This window comes from Oryctolagus cuniculus, chromosome 1 (genome assembly GCF_051225735.1).
Source record: "Oryctolagus cuniculus isolate XC-2025 breed Fujian yellow rabbit chromosome 1, ASM5122573v1, whole genome shotgun sequence".
NCBI classification, from domain to species: Eukaryota; Metazoa; Chordata; class Mammalia; order Lagomorpha; family Leporidae; genus Oryctolagus; species Oryctolagus cuniculus.
This window is the reverse complement of record NC_142867.1, coordinates 47,607,900-47,627,699: the sequence shown is the minus strand read 5'-3', so window position 1 is coordinate 47,627,699 and position 19,800 is coordinate 47,607,900. Positions and strand designations below refer to the sequence as shown.

Genomic DNA, 19,800 nt, shown 5'->3' with positions numbered 1-19,800 from the left:
AACAGCTGAATGGGGAAGAAGAGTGTCTAATCAATAAGTGGTTCTGGGATAACTGGATAACTGGAAAAAAATGAACCTGGAACCCCCACCTGAAAAGTCCAGCAAAATTAATTTGAATGTTAAGGCAAAGATTAAAATATTGTTAAGAGAAGCACTGGAGAATATTTTTATTTTCTTGGGAGCAGGCAAGGATTTCTGAGTACACTAAAATGCTAACAAAAATTGATAAATTATACTTTATGAAACACAAAAACTACTCATGAAATGATATTTTAGGTATGAACAGTCAAATGGCATAATAAAAAACAGTTTGTACTAGATAAATCTGATTCAGGATTTTTATTTAGAATAGATAAGGTACTCCAAAAAATAAATGTCAAGAGACAAATAACCCAATAAAAATGAACAGTTGCCTCGAGCACACACCTCAACCAAAAATGAATAAATAGCCAATAAGAATATACTTTTGGGGGCAGTGTTGGCATATTTTGAAGTGTATGGGGGGATAGTTCATTTAGGAAGAGGTTTGGCTTTGCTTTAGTCTTTATTTGGAATTATCCATGATTTAAAGAGGGTGAGTGGGTCCCACATTGACAGGAGTGTGGTGGTTTGAAAGCATCAATTTGTCTGGACTGAACTATATTTCCTATATTCCTTCTTTGTTCTGGTTAGGGTGGGCATCAGGAGAGCTTGCGCATGATGTTGTGTTGGGAAACAAAGCAGGAGCGTTGTTGGATGAGTGGAGGGTTGGTGCAGGGGCACTAGACGCTTGTGCATGTTGATGCTTTGCTGTTGGCTCAGTTCCTTGGCAGGAATCAGCAGCGGCTGGGCCTGCACTTGCTCCACCCTCCAGTATCTGTGTCCTGTACCGGTGTGTGTTTAGCTCCATGATGAAGTAGACCATTTGCCTCTGGAGAGCTTCCTTGTCACTAAACTTGCAGGTATTGAGAGAAAATAACATGGGCACTCATTGGTTTTCATGGGATTTAGCTCATGTTCATGGGTTCTGCTCTAGCATGAGACAAACAGCAGCCTTACAGACACAAGTTAAGGAGAACTCACAATTGTGTTAAGTAAAACATAGATATACATTCATATATATTTACCGATATCTCTATATATGCATATTTGTCTCTGTACATATATATCTATATCTATATCTATATATCACCTGCTATCTCATTTTCTTTCTACCTGTGTGTCTATAGATGTTTGGCCTAACATAATTATGCATGTGATCTAGAGGTACTACTTCTCTGAATGAACCCTGGTAGATAAAGAATTGCTAGGTGAATGGGATGCTGGAACCTCTACAGTTTCCGGAGGAATTCTTTTTCCAAGTTTCCCCATCTCAGCTCTGTCATCTAATGCCTTCTGTAGAACCAACTGGAGTGTTTGCCCCCGCTTCCACCTAAAGGAGCCAACAAAAAAGTAGATGATGGGATTGGTGCTGCTGTTAATACCAGACAGGATAAACAAAGTCCAGGTGAGATTTTGTAAATTCAAGGAGTCATTCTGAATGGAGAACAAGACAAACTGGAGGATGCCAAGGGGAAGGCCGCAGAGGAGGAAGACCAGCACTGACAGCAGGATGGTGGCGTAGAGCCTGGTCAGTGGCATACGCCGGGAGCTGCAGAACAACCTGAACAGCAGAGCCAAGCTGGACCCGGAGAGAACCACGCATAAGACAATCGTCCAACCAGCAATAATGGAATTAAATGTTTCACACCAATAATGATTAGATTTCTCAAAGCGGATGCCACAGTTGTACCCTCCCAGGAAGCTCAGCAGCAAGGACAGGGCCCAGAGCAGGGCACAGATGGCAGCCGACAGGTGTCTGGGGCGGTGGTAGTGGTGCCAGATGGGCCACACGATAGACAGGCAGCGCTCGGTGCTGATGGCACTGAGCATGCTCAGGCCCACGATGTAGGGAAAGGCTGTCAGAGTGAGCAAGAATCTGGGGAGGTAGACGTAAATGGACTGCAAAAGTTGGATGAGTTTCAGCAGGGAATGCATAATGTGGCTGCAGAGGAAGAGGAAGTCGGCCGCAGCCAGGTTGAGGATGTAGATGGAGAAGGTGTTTCTGCGCATGCGGAAACCCAGGAGCCAGAGCACAGCCGCATTTCCGGCCAGCCCAACCAGGGCGATGATGAGGTCCACCAAGGCCAAGATCAGGATCTTCACTTTGAAAGGCCATTGAGGAAGGGCCTGATTGCTTGCGTTAGTTGGCGTGAGTTCTGTCTCCCAGGTTGAGATGGTTGTATTCATGTGCAGGAAGCCTCCATTTGTGCTCCTAGAAACAGAAGCAAGAGTTGAGCACCTGTTGTATGGTCACTGAGGCTCAGTACCAGGAAGCAGTGTGGGAATTACTGTCCCTGCATCACAGGAGAGTGAAATAGGGGCTGGCAGAGACTAGGAAACGTGTGAAATCTGGGGAGTCCTGGACCTTGGAAACAAACTCAGTTCTCAGTGGATGCAAATATGGGACTGACTTTTTGGTCATGCAGGTGTCTCTAATGACTTAGGAACATTCTGTAGTCTGATAACAACACCTGTGCCCAGCCATTCCATATCCAGAGGCTGTGTCGTGTCACCCAAATTTCTTGAGGAAGGAAGAGAGAGGTCTAGGATAGGATGTGAGGGGCAGGAGAGGCTATGGACTCAGGTGTTGAGTGTTCTGGGTCAGAAATTTTCTCACAGGTGCAGGAATTCAGAGACACAGGTGATCCCAGGCCATGCTCATATGTGAGAGCAGCCCATTCATGGAGGAAGGAGAAGACCACACTTTAGGGACATGAGACAAATGGGTCCTCTTGCTAGGATGGGTGTGAAGATGGCTGGGCTGTGTGGAGTAGAAATGGCTCAGTGTGTCTGTCCCTGTGGAGAGGGGCCTGCTTCACACTCCCTGTGCCTAGTTCGGTGTGCAGCACTCTGTATTCTCAACATTTATCTAACCAGTGAATGTAAGAATGAAGAATCTAACAGTAGTGACAGTTTGAGTTAAATGGCAAAATGAAAATGAAAGAGCAAGTACTCTGGAACATGAATGTGTAATGAGATGAAGCACGTTTTACTCAATTCTTTGAGTGAATAACTAGTGTGTTGTTGGGAGAATTTCTTACATGTACCCCAAGAACTAAAGTTGACTGCTGAAGTGCCTTTAAAGTGAGGGCTGTGCTGCGCCCATGTAAGTGTTTGGGTATGCCCTAGGGTTTCAGGTGAGGAGAAGGAGTAAGCGAGAGTGAGATCTGAGTGCCACAGAGAAGAGGTTTTCTATCCCTGAAGGACTTGTAATGGGCACTGTGGGATATAAACCTGCTCCATTCCCTATCTCAGGAGCTCTTCCACAGAATTCCCTTTGCTGATGGAAGCCTTTGTGTGAGAGTAGTCTATGAAGGGTAGTAGAAGCACTTGTAATATAAAGAGAGAAACTCAAACAGCTTTTAACTGGAGAAAGAGGACTGGCTCACATGTGAGTGAATAATAGTAGGGGGTTGGGAGTGTACCAGGTTTTTCAAGAACCTATGACTTAAGAATCAGTATTTTTCCCATTTCAGAGGATGGAATTGGAGTACAACAAGGAAGGCTGATTTTTTCTGGTCTTGCATCATGTGGATTTGACCCCAGCAGGGCTGCCTCAGGGTCCAATGTCTTGCCCAGCCCTTTGGACCCAACAAGAGTATGTGTTGCTTGCACCTGGGATGGAGAAAAAGGAGAGGAGCAATTCTCAGCCAAATCCAACTTGGCAGCCAAATTTGTGGGTTACAAAATCTGGCAGAAGCAAACACCAGAAAAAGAGGAAGGAATCCAATCAGAGACAAAAGACAGATGGGTGGAAGCCAATTAGGAGGAGAAGCCAGAATCCAGGGTCCCCTTCCTGCCCCACAAATGCAGCCATTTCTCTGGATTCTAGAGAATTTATAGGGGCAAAAGGCCTGCCAGGGGACAGGGGACTGTCCTCCGCCGTGGGTGGGTGCAGACTCAATCAGAAGAGAATGCATCCTTCCTGTGCTCACTTAGAGAAACAAGCTCCTGCAGCCCTGGCTGGTCAGAAGTGGAAAACCAGAACCTCACAGCACAGCTACAGCTTATACATCTACTTTTAGGCTGTGACGTATTTGTCTCATCAAACCTCGAGCTCCACAGAAGCTACGTCACACCTGCGTTGTCTGTGATTGCACCCCAGCACTTAGTATGTGCTCCTGAGAAGCATCTGTTTTTAATATCTTATTCAACACAATAAGAAACTTTGCCTTAGACTCAAAGGGATTTTCCTGAGGTCACAACACAAAGAGCAGACCCACTACCAGCTGATGAGTTCCTGGAGCTCTGTCTGAGGGTCACCCACTGCTTTTCTTCACTTGTGTTATTTGTTATTTCTGAGGTGCTTTGGAAAAATTTTCCAATGAGCACAGGATATGAAAGGTAATTGGGATTGTGGAAAGTGCTAATTTCCCACAATATCCATCTGTGAAAACAGAAAGGAACTTCCAGCTCAGTCTCCCTTGAAGCTGGACGATACCATGTGGTTATGTGCTAGCTGATGGGAGGTGAGCAGAAGTGCTGCGACCAACTCCTCTATCACGGAGTTAGTACGGAAAGCGTAGCTTCCCCTCCTGTCTTTCTCCTCCTAGTGGAGAGATGGAGATCAACTGCAAAATGATTCAATGACACTTTGATAGAGAAAAACTCAGGTAGGATGATAAAATGTAGTGTGAAGGACAGTCTCATTTACCATGAGGATTTCCTTCCTGTCCTTTCTTACCCTGTTTCATATCCTAAGAGGGTGGCTTCTATGTACGTCTTTGGTGGGATACTTTTCCTTCTGGTTCTGGTTGACTGGTGAATTGGAGATGTTGCCAGGAGATTGGAGGGTGGGAGGGGAATGGTTTAGTTGCATTTCCTTACTGTCTGCCTGTGCAGCTAAGGATTGCAATGGCAGTGCTGGCACATCTCCCTTGTCTCCCTGCTGCTGCTGTAGCTATGGCTGCTCTTTCATGGTCCCTATGGCTATGCTGCTTGTGCCTTTAAGCCTGGGGTGGAAATATCCTTCACACCTGTTCACTTTGCAGTGCTTCACCAGGCAGTCCCAGTTTCCCTGAACCTTGCCCATCTTTGCAACTAGTCCATCCCTTCATGAACTCAACCTTAATTATTTCCAGATTGGGCTAACTGTTTTTTCCTGTTATCTTTCCAGACACAGTTACAGGAACAACATTGAGAGGCAAGTAAAGCAATGAAACCCTGGGTTTAGAGCAGTTCAGCTCTGGGAAGCTGTGCCTGCAGGTGACCTTGCTTCTGAAATGAACGTAAGAATCAGCAATCTCTTCATGATAGAAGATTTGAATGTTTGGGACACGGAGGACAATGTAGGAGATAGAGTAAAAAGAAGAAAGGTGTTAGACCCCACTGGGAACTCTTTCAGGTGGGGCTGCCAGCATCCTTATTTCCAGAAGGGAGCTTCTGTCTCCTGCCTTTTCCTGAAGGAAGCTGCTTTCCCCTCTGCATATACAACCCAAGGTAGAAACACAGTGATGTGAATGGACAGAGAAAACCATAAATGACTTTGCAAATAAGACAAGTCTTGGTATATACCCTTACCTTTCCTCCATTCTTCTGTCCGAAGGTGGAGAGCTGTGCTGAGGGGAGAGAGCCCTTCTGAAATGGTGACCCGTCTTTTCTCCCTAAATCAGGAGAAACACACAGGGGCTGGAGTGAAAGCTGGTGACTGAGTGAGGCTTATTAAAGTGGTGGATAGTGATTTCCGGTATGGGGGCTGTGAGCAAATCAGAGGCCAGAGCCATCATATGAGACATGATCTCTCACTGAGATGGTCCTCAGTATGTTCCCTGTTCCGCTCACATATCAGTGTCTCCTATCCCACCTCATCCGGAGTACTTCCCTGAAGTAGCTGCTGTTTTAAAATTACCTTATGCCAAATATGTGTCCATGAAGGACATCAAGCAATGTGATTCTGCATTGTGGGGCTTTATAAATAAAGTAGAAAGCGTGTCACAGGGTCTTTCAAGGCTCACAATGGCCTGACCTCACTTTTCTTTTTCACAGTAGTAACACATTCATGGATAAACTTTCATTCTGATTGACAGGGCAGGGTGTCCTGAGTGACGGTCCCCTTATCCAGAGGCCGCACCCTCTATACTTTCCCTTCTTGTTCACTTTGTTATTATTGGCTTGCAGAGTAAACATATTTCTGTCTTGTTTTATTATTACTAACAAGTATAACAATTGACTTCCTTTATCAAATGTAAAGAGTTCAGCTCACATAGTCATTCCTTTTCCTTCTAGTTCACTGAATTTGTTGCTTCTTCCCTTTAAAAACATATTTTTATTAATTTGCATTACTTTTAAAAAAGATTTATTTATTTATTTGAAAGTCAGAGTTACAGAGAGGCAGAAAGAGAGAGAAAGAGAGAGCGAAAGAGAGAGAGAGAGAGAGAGAGAGAGAGATATTTTCCATTCGCTGATTCACAACCCCAGATGGCTGCAACGGCGGGAGCTGTGCTGGTCTGAAGCCAAGAGCCAGGAGCTTCTTCTGGGTCTCCCATGTGGGTGCAGGTACCCAGACTTGGGCCTTCTTCTACTGCTTTTACAGGCCATAGCATAGAGCTGAATCAGAAGTGAAGCAGCTGGGTACCAAACCAGCGCCCATATGGGATGCTGGCACTGCAGGTGGCATTTTTACCAGCTATGTCACAGCACCAGCCCCAATGTGTATTACTTTATGCTTTTTGTGTGTGGGAGTGTAGAATATATATTTCAATACATGTATTCTGGTCAAGGTATTACTGATCATATTAAGTAATATCTTCTATGTGCCTCATGCCACAACTAAAGCTTGTGGTCTTTTAAAAGGCTAAGAGACAGACAGAGAGGGAAAGACAGAGAGAAGGTCTTCTATCCGATGATTCACTCTCCAAATGGCCTCAGTGGCTGGGGCTGAGCCAGGCCGAAGCCAGGAAGCAGGAGCTCCACCTGTGTCTCTTATGTGGGCCATCATCTGCTGCTTTCCCAGCGTGTTATCAGGAAGATGGATCTGAAGTGCCGCAGCCAGAACTCAAACCAGTGCTCCAATGTGGCATGCTGGTGTTATAAACAGTAGCTTAACGCACTGTACCACAACAGGCCCCTTTTGGTGTTTTATAATGTGCTATTTGAATTAGGAGCTATTTTAAATATTTAGAAAAGTTCTTCAGTGGGTTAATTCTGCAAATACTTGGAAATACTTGTTTCGAATTGATTGTGTTCCCTTCAAATTCATTTATTGAAACCCCACATCCAACATGTAAGAATTAGACAGTATTTGGCTAGAAGTCTAAAAAAAGGTGATTAAGAAAAGGATGGTAGTGTGGGCCTTAATTCCGTATGAAGATGTCCTTAAAAGAAAAGAAAATTAGAACTTAGACCTACACAGGGAAGATCATGTGAAGACACAAAGAGAATGAAGCATAATCTCTAAACCAAGGACAGATAGCTCACAAGAAACCAACCATGCCAACACTTGGTCTCCAGAGTTGTCAGAAAATAAATTTTTATTATTTGAGCCAACCAACCTATAGTATAAATTTTTGTTAAAGATTTCTTTATTTATTTGAAAGGCAGAGTTACAGAGAGACAGAGGCAGAGGCAGAGAGAGAGAGAGAGAGAGGTCGGTCTTCCATCTGCTGGTTCACTTTCCAGATGGCTGCAACCGCCAGAGTTGCACTGATCCAAAGCCAGGAGCCAGGAGCCAGGAGCTTATTCTGGGTCTCCCACATGGGTGCAGGGGCCCACAGACTTAGGCCATCTTCTACTGCTTTCCCAGGCCATAGCAGAGAGCTGGATTGGAAGTAGAGCAGCCGGGACTCAAACTGGCGCCCATTTGGGATGCAAACATGGCAGGGAGTGGCTTTACCCACTATGCCACAGAGCCAGCCCCCTGGTACATTGTTATTACAGCACTTTATGCTCCAGGGATTGTTCCAGGCATTGAAACTTCAGTGTGAACAAACTGGACCATAACCTTTTAGAACTTATCTTTGAAAGACCTGAATGAGCATCCTCAAAGAGTAAATAGAGATGAAAAAGAGAACATGTTTGAAGGGGTCTCCATGTGTTAGAAGGCTGGAGGGGTAGTTGGATTCAACACACATGAGAAAGAAAGTGGATCAAAAGTGTCATAACTAGACAGAAATGCACATGCAAGTTCCATGTTCAGTCAAGGGTACATGTCAAAATAGCAGGGAAGACACGAATGGGAACAACTATTGGGGAAGAAATAAGACATGGAGAGTATGGTGTTCCAGCCTCCCAAGTATGAGTTGTTGCACAGTAAGTGTCAATAGAAGCTCAGGGGGTGAGAGACTGACTTATGGCTTTTTTTTGACAGGCAGATTTAGACAGTGAGAGAGGGAGAGAGAGAGAGAGAGGGAGAGAGAGAGAGAGAGAGAGAGAGAGAAAGAGAGAAAGGTCTTTCTTTTTCTGTTGGTTCGCCCCCCAAGTGGCCGCTATGGCTGGTGAGTTGCACCGATCTGAAGCCAGGAGCCAGGTGCTTCCTCCTGGTCTCCCATGCGGGTGCAGGGCCCAAGGACCTGGGCCATCCTCCACTGCACTCCCGGGCCACAGCAGAGAGCTGGACTGGAAGAGGAGCAATCGAGACAGAATCCGGTGCCCCAACTGGGACTAGAACCCAGGGTGCCGGCACCGCAGGTGGAGGATTAACCTAGTGAGCCGCGGTGCTGCCCAACTTATGGCTTTGTAATGTGTAATGTGTAATGTGTAATGTGAGTCACTGCTGATCCTGTTGGAAAGGTCACAAAGGAGTTGCCTAACATGTGGAACAGGTGTTAAGTGAGAATGGCAGGGGCTATGAGTATTCTCCTGTATACCATAGATGTCAACACTATCTTACATAAGGAAGCAGTTAAAACAGGTGGTTATATCTAATTTTATTGCATAAACATTGCATAAATAATCAACAGTGATTGTACATAAAAACAGCTGAAGAAATGAGAGAAAATAATCCCTGATTATATCTTATGTAAAAGAAGAGTAATGGAGTTGAATAAAATATGGCATGAAGCCTGAATAAGCACATTGCAGTACTGAGTCATATATAAGAAAGTCAATAAATTAAAAATTCTAGAATCACACCCGATACATATGAGAGTTTAATATATGATAATGTTAACATACCAAAGTAGTGGGTGAAACAGACTGTTCAATGACTGGGATTGGGTCAACAGAGTGGCCATTTAAAATAAATTTTCCATGATATTGGGATTAATTCCAATATAATAAATATATCAAAATAATGAAAATATAATGGAGAAACCATTGGGAAATTGTTTCAAGCCAGAATGTGATATACTCAAAACTATATGTCAGAAAATTCAAAAGACATTAAAGAAAGACTGGGCCAGTATTGTGGCATAGCAGGTAAGGCCACCTCTAGTGACACTGGCATCCCATAGAGGCACTGATTTGAGTCCTGGCTGATCCATTTCTGATCCAGCTCTCTGCTATTGCATCTGGGAAAGCAGTGAAAGATGGCCCAGCTGCTTGGTCCTCTCACCCACGTGGAGCCTGGAAGAAGCTCCTGGCTCCTGGCTTCAGTCTGGCTCAGTCTCCACTGAGGGAGACTGAGTGTGGCCATTTGGGGAGTGAACCAGAAGATGGAAGAACTCTCTCTCTCTCTGTCTCTCCCTCTCTGTTTTCAAAACTAGATGCTAAAACAAAGTAACTAAATTCAATGACCTAACCAGGAAAGGATGATACAGATGAAAATACATGAGAGCTGAGATAGTGTTGCTCCTAGGCTTCCTATCCGAGTCACGGCACCATTATGTCGCTCCCCCTCTTCGCGGAGGAACGACACAGGACCCTGCGCTGTTCTTTTGTCTGCTCGGCCCTCCCCGGGTTTGCTGCTGGTTCTTCCCAGGTTGGCTACCGTCCCTCCCACCTCCGTGGAAGGGCGGTTCCCCCTGCCACTTTCCCCACTTCCGCGGGGGAGCGGCACACCGCCGGCCGGCTCTCTCGGGGGCTGCTCAGGTGTTCCCCTTAGATGTTCCTGGTGCATGTTGTCTCTCTCCTCCTTTATAGTCCTCTTCCACCAATCCCAACTCTGCTACCCACACGCCGAGTACGCTGCTCTCCTCCAATCAGGAGCAGGATCAGCTCCTGCAGTTCATCACTCAAGTTGGCGAGAGGCAGCTGCGTAGAAGTTGTTACTCCCTTCTCAGCACCATATTGTGGGAGAGCAGATGCATAGAATAAGTCTTAATTCCAGTAACAGTCTAGTCCGAGTTGCTCCCCACAAGATAGCAGGCAAGAACAAGGCGTGGAAATGGAGTGAATGGGTACAAAATTATGATTTGTCAATCAAAAATACCTTAGTAATACAAACAAATGACAAAAAATCCAAAATAACATTAGAAAGAAATGAGATGCAACTCATTGGTGTGAAAAAATTCAATTTAAAAAAATTATTATTTTGTATTTAAGGAATGCAACTTCATGTATTTAACATATATAGATTTGGGAACATGAGGGTTCTTAACGCCCTACTTCTCTCCCATCCAGACTCTCACTCTTCTTTCTCCAAAAAATGTCACTTTTGTTAGGTTTGTCTATCTCAACAGAACTAGGATTGTTTCATTCTATATTTTGCCTTTTAAATTTAAAAAATTTTGCCTTTTATAAAGAAAAAATATGCTAAAATTTTAGAAAGCCTGCCAGAAGAAAGAAAACACTATCTGCTCTTAAGCTTTTTAATTTTAAAATATTTCAAATAACAGAGACAAACAGAGTTCAAGGAGCACACATATATTTTATCAATTATAAAATTGCACAATATACACCTCATATGTAAATATTATATGTGTATATATATACACACATACATATCATTTTTCTTGAAAGGAGAGATCGATATATTAGTACTACGAAACACAGGATTCAAGACAAAGATCATAAAGTAAGGAAAGAATATATCAGTTTGTAAGGGGTATAATTCAGTGAAGACAATATTTTTTCATTTTTAGAAAGCTTTTATTTAATAAATATAAATTTCATAAGTACAGCTTTTGGAATATAGCAATTCTTCCCCCCGTACCCACCCTGCCACCCCCACTCCTGTCCCACCTCCTACTTCCTCTCCCATCTCATTTTTCATTAAGATTCATTTTAAGGAAAGCTTTTATTTAATAAATATAAATTTCATAAGTGCAACTTTTGGATTATAGCAGTTCTTCCCCCCATACTCGCCCTCCCAACCCCAAACTGTCCCACCTCCTCCCCCCCTCCAATCCCATTCTTCATTAAGATTCATCTTTTTAGAAAATTTTATTTAATAAATATAAATTTCATAGGTACACCTTTTGGATTATAGCAATTCTTCCCCCCATACGCACCCCCCACCCCCAAACCGTCTCACCTCCTCCTCCCTCTCCCATCCCATTCTTCATTAAGATTCATTTTTAATTTTCTTTATATACAGAAGATCATCTCTATACTAAATAAAGATTTCAGCAGTTTGCACCCACAAAGACACACAAAATATAAAGTACTGTTTGAAGACAAATTTTACAGTTAATTCTCATAGTATAATTCATTAAGGACAGAGGTTCTACATGGGGAACAAGTGCACAGTGCCTCCTGTTGTTGATTTAACAATTGACACTCTTATTTATGATGTCAGTGATCACCCAAGGCTCTTGGAAGACAACATTTTAAATATTTATATACCATATAATGTGGAACTCACACATTTTAAATAATATATATATATATATATTAACTTCTACATATGAGAGAAAACATATGGAGCTTGTCTTTCTGTATTTGGCTTATTTCACTTAGCTTAATGATCTCCAGTTCATTTATTTTGTTGCAGATGATTGTTTCATTCTTTTTTATGGATAATACGCCATTCTGTATATTTACAATATTTCCTTTTTGCGGCCATCCATTGATGGGCAATTAGGTTGATTCCATATCTTTGGTATTATGAAGTGGGTTGCAATAAACATGGGAGTGTAGGTATCTCTCTCTGCCATGTACTTTTATTTGGGTATATTCCCAGAAGTAGGATAGCTGGGCCACATTGTAGATCTATTTTTCATTTTTTATTTTTAATTTTTTAGGAGTCTCCATGCCAGTTTTCATAATGACTGTACTAATGTGCATTCCCACCAACAATGTACTAGGGTTCCCTTTCTTCTACATCCTTGCCAGCATTTTTATTTTTTTATCTTCTGAATATTTGCCATTCCAGAGTCAGATGATACCTTACTATAGTTTTTATTTGCATTTCCCTGATGGCAAGTGATCCTGAACATTTCCTTTTTTTGTTGACCATTTTTATTTCTTCTTTGAAGAATGTCTATTCAGATCCTTCTCCCATTTCTTAAATGGATTGTTTGGTATCAAATGCATAGTTTGAAAATACTTTTCCCATTCTTTCTGTTGTCTCGTCACTTTGTTGATTGTTTCCTTTGCTGCACAAAGCTTGTTAGTTTGATATAGTTGCATTTGTCTATTTTTGCTCATATGCCTGTGCTTTGGGTCTTATCCGATAAGTCTTTGCCTATGCCAATGTTTTGGATTGTTTCCCTCAAGTAGTTTCATAGTTTCAGTTCTTACATTTATATTCTTGATACATTTTTGAATTGAGTTTTGTATAGAGGGTAAGATAAGGGACTTGTTCAGTCTTACAAATGTGGAAATCCAATTTTCCCAACAGTATTTACTGAAGAGACTTGTCCTTTTTCCAGGAGATATTTTTTGCACATTTTCAAGAAGAAGTTGGTTGTACATATGTGCATTTTTTTGATTTCTATTCTTTTTCATGTGTCAACATGTCTATTTTTGTGCCAGTACCATGCTGCTTTGGCTATGATAACCGTGTAGTATGCATTCTTGCAATCCATGAAATGACTTAATTTATCCATCATTGAAGATAGAAACACTGTGCCTAATTGTGTGCAGTACACTGCCTTCCCAGTGTTTTCAATGAATTAATGCACAAATAAGGAGCCTGACAGTTGTGAAGATTTGGGATAAAAGAAACAGTAAAAATAGGTTTTCTCGGCGCCCACCTTCCATCCCTGCAGCTGTGGGGCTGTAGGTTGTCCGGGGCAGGTAGTCCTTGGCGCTCCCCATGGAGGAGGCGGTGTGCACCGCTACAGTCCTGGATGCTCACACTTACTCCTGGCTGGCGACGAAGGCTGGAGCCACTCTGCTGGGGCTTAAAACTTTAAATGGGAATAAAGGGTAGCATTTTTGAGGAAATGAGAGTGCATGAATCATCTTTTAACCCTTTCTAGCCCTTTTTTTCATAAGAGAGAACATATTAAGCTACGTGAGGCTCTCCTGGCTGCGACTGACCTTCAGTGACAGATTGGGAGCAGAGTGCTAACAGGTGTGAGGACACTGAAGCTGCGCAATCCTTTCAGGACATTCCTACTGATGTTGCCCTCTTTTCAAACTATCTGAAGACTGCACCATCCTGCCTCCAGTGCCAGCAGTTTCTCTCTTCTGTGATCAATGTAATTCACAAGAATTTGTTAAGTAACAAATGAAATAAACCAAGGGTGTGGAAAATATGGCTTTCATATTGGTCTGGGATTAGCTACAAGCTCCAGTATTTTCATTGGAGGGAGTTTCGTTTTGAAGAAAAAAAAAAAAAAAAAGGTCTGGCGCCGTGGCTCAATAGGCTAATCCTCCACCTGGTGGCGCCGGCACACCGGGTTCTAGTCCCGGCCGGGGCGCCGGATTCTGTCCCGGTTGCCCCTCTTCCAGGCCAGCTCTCTGCTGTGGCCAGGGAGTGCAGTGGAGGATGGCCCAAGTGCTCGGGCCCTGCACCCCATGGGAGACCAGGAGAAGCACCTGGCTCCTGCCATCGGACCAGCGTGGTGTGCCGGCTGCAGCACGCTAGGCGTGGCAGCCATTGGAGGGTGAATCAACGGCAAAAGGAAGACCTTTCTCTCTGTCTCTCTCACTCTGCCTGTCCAAAAAAAAAAAAAAAAGAAAAGGACTTCTGCGACTTGCCAGAAAAGATTTCGTGAGAGCGGGTCAAGGTGGCCGTGCATATCTGAAAGAATGGTTGTGGTGGGCTGGACTGCTTTCAGTGGGAGCTGGGGAGGTGGTCAGCTTTGCTGTTTCTGCATATGCACCAGCCACACTAGTGACTCCACTAGGAGCTCTCAGTGTTCTCCTAAGTGCCATTCTTTCTTCATACTTTCTAAATGAAAGACTTCATCTTCAAGGGAAAATTGGATGTTTGCTAAGTATTCTGGGATCTACTGTTATGGTCACTCATACTCCAAAAGAAGAGGAGATTGAGACCTGTCTCACAAACTAGGTGATCCAGGTTTTGTGGTCTTTGCAACACTTGTGGTCATTGTGTCCTTGATATTCATCTTTGTGGTAGGACCTCGCCATGGACAGACAAACATGCTCATGTACATAACAATCTGTTCTGTCACTGAAGCATTGTCAGTGTCCTGTGTGAAGGGCCTGGGCATTGCTATCAAAGAGCTGTTTGCAGGAAAGCCCGTGCTGCGGCATCCTCTGGCCTAGATCCTTCTGCTGAGCCTGGTTGTCTGTGTGAGCACACAGATTAATTACCTGAACAGGGCCCTGGACATATTCAACACCAGCATCGTGACTCCAATATATGATCTATTCTTTACAACCTCTGTCTTAACGTGTTCAGCTATTCTTTTAAGGAGTGGCAAGATATGCCTGTCAGTTGATGATGCCATTGTCATAGGCCTGTCGATGTCATCGGTACTCTGAGTGGCTTCTTTACAGTCATTGTGGGGATCTTCCTGTTGCATGCCTTTAAAGATATCGGCTTTAGTCTAGCAAGTTTGCCCGTGTTTTTCCAGAAAGATGAAAAAGCAGTAAATGGCAATCTCTCTACTATGTATGAAGTTCTCAATAGTAATGACGAAAGCATAACCTGTGGAACTGAACAACACACTGGTGAAAATATCTCCCGAAGAAATGGAAACCTGACAGCTTTTTAAGAAAGACGTAATCAAAAGGCTGATCTATAATTCTGTTGTAAAGTGAATTTGAACATCAGAATATGTCTTAAAAATTCATTGCCCTCAAGTAAGTTTATCTAAAGACGATCTTTTTAAATGTTTCATTAATTTGGACCAAGAAGTCACTTTTCTTAATGGCGGTAGCTCACTATAATGACCTCAGAACATGACCAATTTATATTAACATTGTATTATTGTAGAAGTATTTTTACCTTTTGATTTCTTCTCCAAAATCTAAATGCACTAATGACAGTTTTAAGTGTATAAAATGCTTTATTTTTTCTTTGGTGATGAAAATCTGAAAAGGACATTTGTCATCTAAAACCATCAATCTCTAACCATATACATCTTCTTGATTTTTAAAAAGAACAAAATTATCTCAGTACATTATCTTGTGACATATTACCTGTACAAATAACTCCTGTTTGATGAATTATTTTAATTATTAAATGTGTTAGTTTCAGGAATCCTAATTTTCTACATGAAGAAAACTCTTTTATAAAACAAACTAAAGGTAGTAAACTGCCCCCCCCCCCCATGAAGACACAATTGGAAGTATTAGAACATGTACATATAATGAGATGGAGGAAATTTGATTCATCATAATCCTTTATAATTATTGTTTGAGAGTCAGAGAGATGAAAGACACACAAACATAGAGACTGAGAGGTAGAGGTAGAGATGGAGGTAGAGATGGAGAGAGCAAGAGAGTGAGAGTGAGAGAGAGCATGAGAGAACCAGAGAACAAGAGCAAGAGAATGATCCCTTCTGTTGGTTCACTCCCCAAATGCCTACCATGTTCCAGGGCAGGGCCAGGCCTAAGGAAAGCTGGGAATGTAATCCAGATTTCTCATGTGAGGGGCAGGGATCTATTTTATTCATCACTTGCTATCTCACAAGGTCTGCACTAGCAGGAAGCTGGAATTGGGGGCAGAGCCAGAACTTTAACCCAGACACTCTGACATGGGGTTTGGACACCCCAAATGGTGTCTTAACCAGTAGGCCAAACCACAACCCCTCGTAATTCTTTAAATGAAAACTTTATTTTTTAGAATTATGTGCATCCAGGTAACTGAAGTTGACCAATGTGTCTTTTTCTAATAAATTAGTACAGACAGTTTTTAGAAAAGATATATTTATTTACTCGAGGGGCATAGTTACAAAGAGAGAAGAAGAGAGAGAGGTCTTCCATCCGCTGGTTCACTCCCCAAATGGGCTGCAGTGGCTGGAGCTGAATGAATCCAAAGCCAGGAGCTTCCTCTGGGTCTCCCGCACGGGTGCAGGGGTCCAAACACTTGGGCCATCCTCCACTGTTTTTCCAGGCTGGATCAGAAACAGAACAGCTGGGACTTGAACCAGTGCCCATGGGATATGCTAGCACTGCAGGCAGATGCTTAACCTACTATGCCACAGCACCGCCCCGACTGATGTGACCTTGATATAAAGACTCCCTATGGCTTTGTCAAATGCTTAGGACCTTTTTGGCATTCGATGTGGGGGGTTGGACTTGGATCTGAGACAAATCGCTCTGTAATACAGAGAATTGGGCTAGCGAGGGTGAAGTGTGAGTATCCCGGAGAAGAGCTATTTGAAGTGTGGGATATCTACAGAGGACTACCAAGTGGTGTGCTGTGCACAACATAAAACCACTCCATTCTCTCCCCCAGGAGATCTTTCGTGGAGTTTCCTTTGCTGATGAAAGGTTTTGTGTGAATGGGCAGTAGAAAAGTGTGTGGATTGGAATGTATGGAGAGGTGCTCATGCAGATTTCAGCTGGACATAGGACCAGCTCACATCTAGTGAATAAGCATGAGCTGAGCAGAAGTTTTGAATCCTCTCAAGAGCTTATAAGAGTAGTGTTTTCTCCATTTTGCAAGGGATCGAATTGGAACACAAAAAGGAGTGATTAGTCTTTGGTCTGACACTGAGTGGTGTGGAGCCCAACAATGCATCGGATTCACCTGATCCCGCTGCCCCTGCCTTTTTTTTGTAAAGGTCAGCAAAGAAGCAAGACTTATGTTCACGCAAAGTGAAAGTACACACTCAGGGCAAAGTGGGAGTGTGCTTAAAATAGAACTGCACACCTTGAGGTCTGGGTTCATCCCTTTATCAGAACTGAAGGCACAAGGGGCAGTGTCTGGGCTGGGGCTTCACTGAGTATTCAAAGAGAGTGGAACTTGAGTATTGTTCATTCCTTTGTTTTTTCTTGGAAATCTCAGAAATGTCCTGGTGTTAGGTGCAGGATGGAAGTAGGTGTGTCAGCCATGGTAATTTTACTATAATGACCTTAAATTAGCTTAAGGTCATGGCAGGCAGGCAGACATGTTCTGACCATATTGCTTATTTTTAGCTGAGGTGGGTTCTAAGCAGCTAAACCACAGAAGCTGTGGTTTCCCCCTGCATTGTGGGGGCAGGTGATTGGGCTTACCAGTTCTTTTGACCACGGGGTGTTCATTGCACATGGCTTTGAAAAGGAGAGGAGTCATTTCAAGTTCAATTCAGAATGGCACTCAAACTTGTGGATTAAAAAAAAAAACTAACAAAAGACACTCAAGAAGGAGGAATTGAAGTCAGAGTGGAAGTCAAAGGTGAGTGGAAGCCAGCCAGGAGCAGAGCAGGATCCAGGGTTCCTTTCTCGTCTCACCAGCACCGATAGGCTCAGGAACCAGAGGTCTCAGAGTGGCAGGAGACCTTCAGTGGGAAGAGGACTGGTCCTCCTCCAGGGCTGCAGGAAGCCATCAAGAACTCAAGGATTCACTGTGAGATCACCTAGGTGGAGAAGCTCCCACAGTCCTCATTGGCCAGAAAAGATGTGAGAGGAAAACCAGCATCTCCATTGTCCCCACTGAGGCAGTTTTGCAGTCTGTGCATCTGTGAGGTTATTTCCAAAATTTGTGGGAAATGGAATTCAAAGATAAATTTAGTTTGGTGCAGAAAAAAATGAAAATTCACCTATAGTTTTTTAAAAATATATTTTTTCTTGAACTTTTTGAGGATCTCTTATTTTTTTTTAAAGATTTATTTATTTATTAAAGTGGCAGAATTACAGGGAGAGGGAAAATTTCTTCCATCCACTGGCTCACTCCTCAAAAGGCCACAACAGTTGGGGTTGGTTGGTTCATAATGAAGTCAGGAGCCAGGAGCTTCATCCGTGTCTCCCAAGTAGGTGGCAGGGGCCCATGTACTTGGGCCATCTTCTGCTCCTTTCCCAGCTGCATTATCAGGGAGATGGATTAAAAGTGGAGCAGCAGGGACATGAATTGGTACCCAAATGGGATGCAGGCATTGCAAGTGGTGCCTTAACCTGTTGTGTCACAGCACTGGCCCCCAGAGGACCTCTTGCATGCATGAATTTCACAATATTTTCCATAAAAATAAACTTATTTTTAAATTCCATTTTTGTGAAATCTGTTCTCTTGAAGTTTTGTCTAAGGCTTCCCACTGTCTTGTCTCCTTTCATTTTGTAATTCTTTCTTACAAATTTTTAGTTTAAGATATACAAACTTCTGGAGCTGGCACCGTGAAGCAGTAGATTAATCCTCCTCCTGTGGTGCTGGCATCCCATATGGGTGCCGGATCTAGTCCCATCTGCTCCTCTTCCAATCAAGCTCTCTGCTATGGCCTGGGAAAGCAGTAGAAGGTGGCCCAAGTGCTTGGGCCCCTGCACCTGCACGGGAGATCGGGAAGAAGCTCCTGGATCCTGGCTTCGGATCTGTGCAGCTCTGGCCGTTACGACCATTTGGGGAGGGAACAAATGGAAGGAAGACCTTTCTCTCTGTCTCTCCCTCTCACTGTCTGTAACTCTACCTCTCAAATAAATAAATAAAGTCTTTAAAAAAAGAGACACAAATTTCATGTATTTCATATATAAAGATTCAGGAACACAGTGATATTTTTAACCCTACCTTCCCTCCTGCCCATGTTCCTACACTTCATTCTCCTCTATCTCCTATTCCCATTCTGATTTTTTTTTACAAAGATCTATTTTCAGTTCACTTTATACTCATATGATTAACTCTACACTAAGTAAGGAGTTCAACAAATAGTATGAAAGCAAAAAACTGACAAAAAAAACACTGTCCCTCAACAACTGAGACAAGGGCTTTTAAAGATAATTGTATCTCAAAGTGTCAATTTCACTCCTATATCTTACCTTTTGGGTACTCTATTAGTTACCACAGATCAGGGAGAACATATGGTATTTGTCTTTTTGGGACTGGCTTATTTAACTAAATATAGTGATTTCTAGTTGTACCCATTTTGTTGCAAATGAAGGGATTTCGTTTTTAACTGCTATATAGTGTATTCCATAGTATATATACATCATAATTTCTTTATCCAGTCTTAAGTTGATGGACATTTGGGTTGAGCCTAAGAAGTTTCAGAAAAATCTTCAAGTGAGCACAGAACATGAGAGACAGTCGAGCTGTAGAAACTGTAGATATCCCCAGTGTCCACTGTCCTCTTCTGTCACATAATATTTCTGAAATGGACCCCATTTTCCAATTTTTCTTGATGCTGGAAGACACCACATGACTAGACAATAACCAAGACAGGAGTTGAGCAGAAGTGATGTAACCAGTTCCTGGGTGATGTTATCAAAAGAAGGAAATAACCTCCTGATCCCCTCTTCCTCTTACTACAGGCTGGATTCCTGATGTGTCCAGGAGCACTGTTAGGACTCTCAGGATGAGAGCCTTGGCTAGGCATTGAGGAACAGAAATATGGAAGGACCCTGGTAGCCAATGCC

The 19,800-nt window shown here is 43.0% G+C and overlaps 1 protein-coding gene and 1 pseudogene across 1 annotated transcript; one reads left to right on the top strand and one right to left on the bottom strand.

Annotated features, from left to right (window-relative positions):
• Nucleotides 1-315: 315 nt before the first annotated feature.
• LOC100359273 (mas-related G protein-coupled receptor member X1) lies at nucleotides 316-5,792 on the bottom strand. Its single transcript, XM_070060045.2, has 2 exons — nucleotides 5,602-5,792; nucleotides 316-2,293 (listed from the first exon to the last, which is right to left on the bottom strand). Exons 1-2 carry the CDS (start codon nucleotides 5,610-5,612, stop codon nucleotides 1,249-1,251), a joined length of 1,056 nt encoding a protein of 351 aa, XP_069916146.2. The 5' UTR covers nucleotides 5,613-5,792; the 3' UTR covers nucleotides 316-1,248.
• A 2,490-nt stretch (nucleotides 5,793-8,282) lies between these two features.
• Nucleotides 8,283-15,080, top strand: LOC108178312 (magnesium transporter NIPA2-like; annotated as a pseudogene).
• The last annotated feature ends 4,720 nt before the right edge of the window (nucleotides 15,081-19,800 follow it).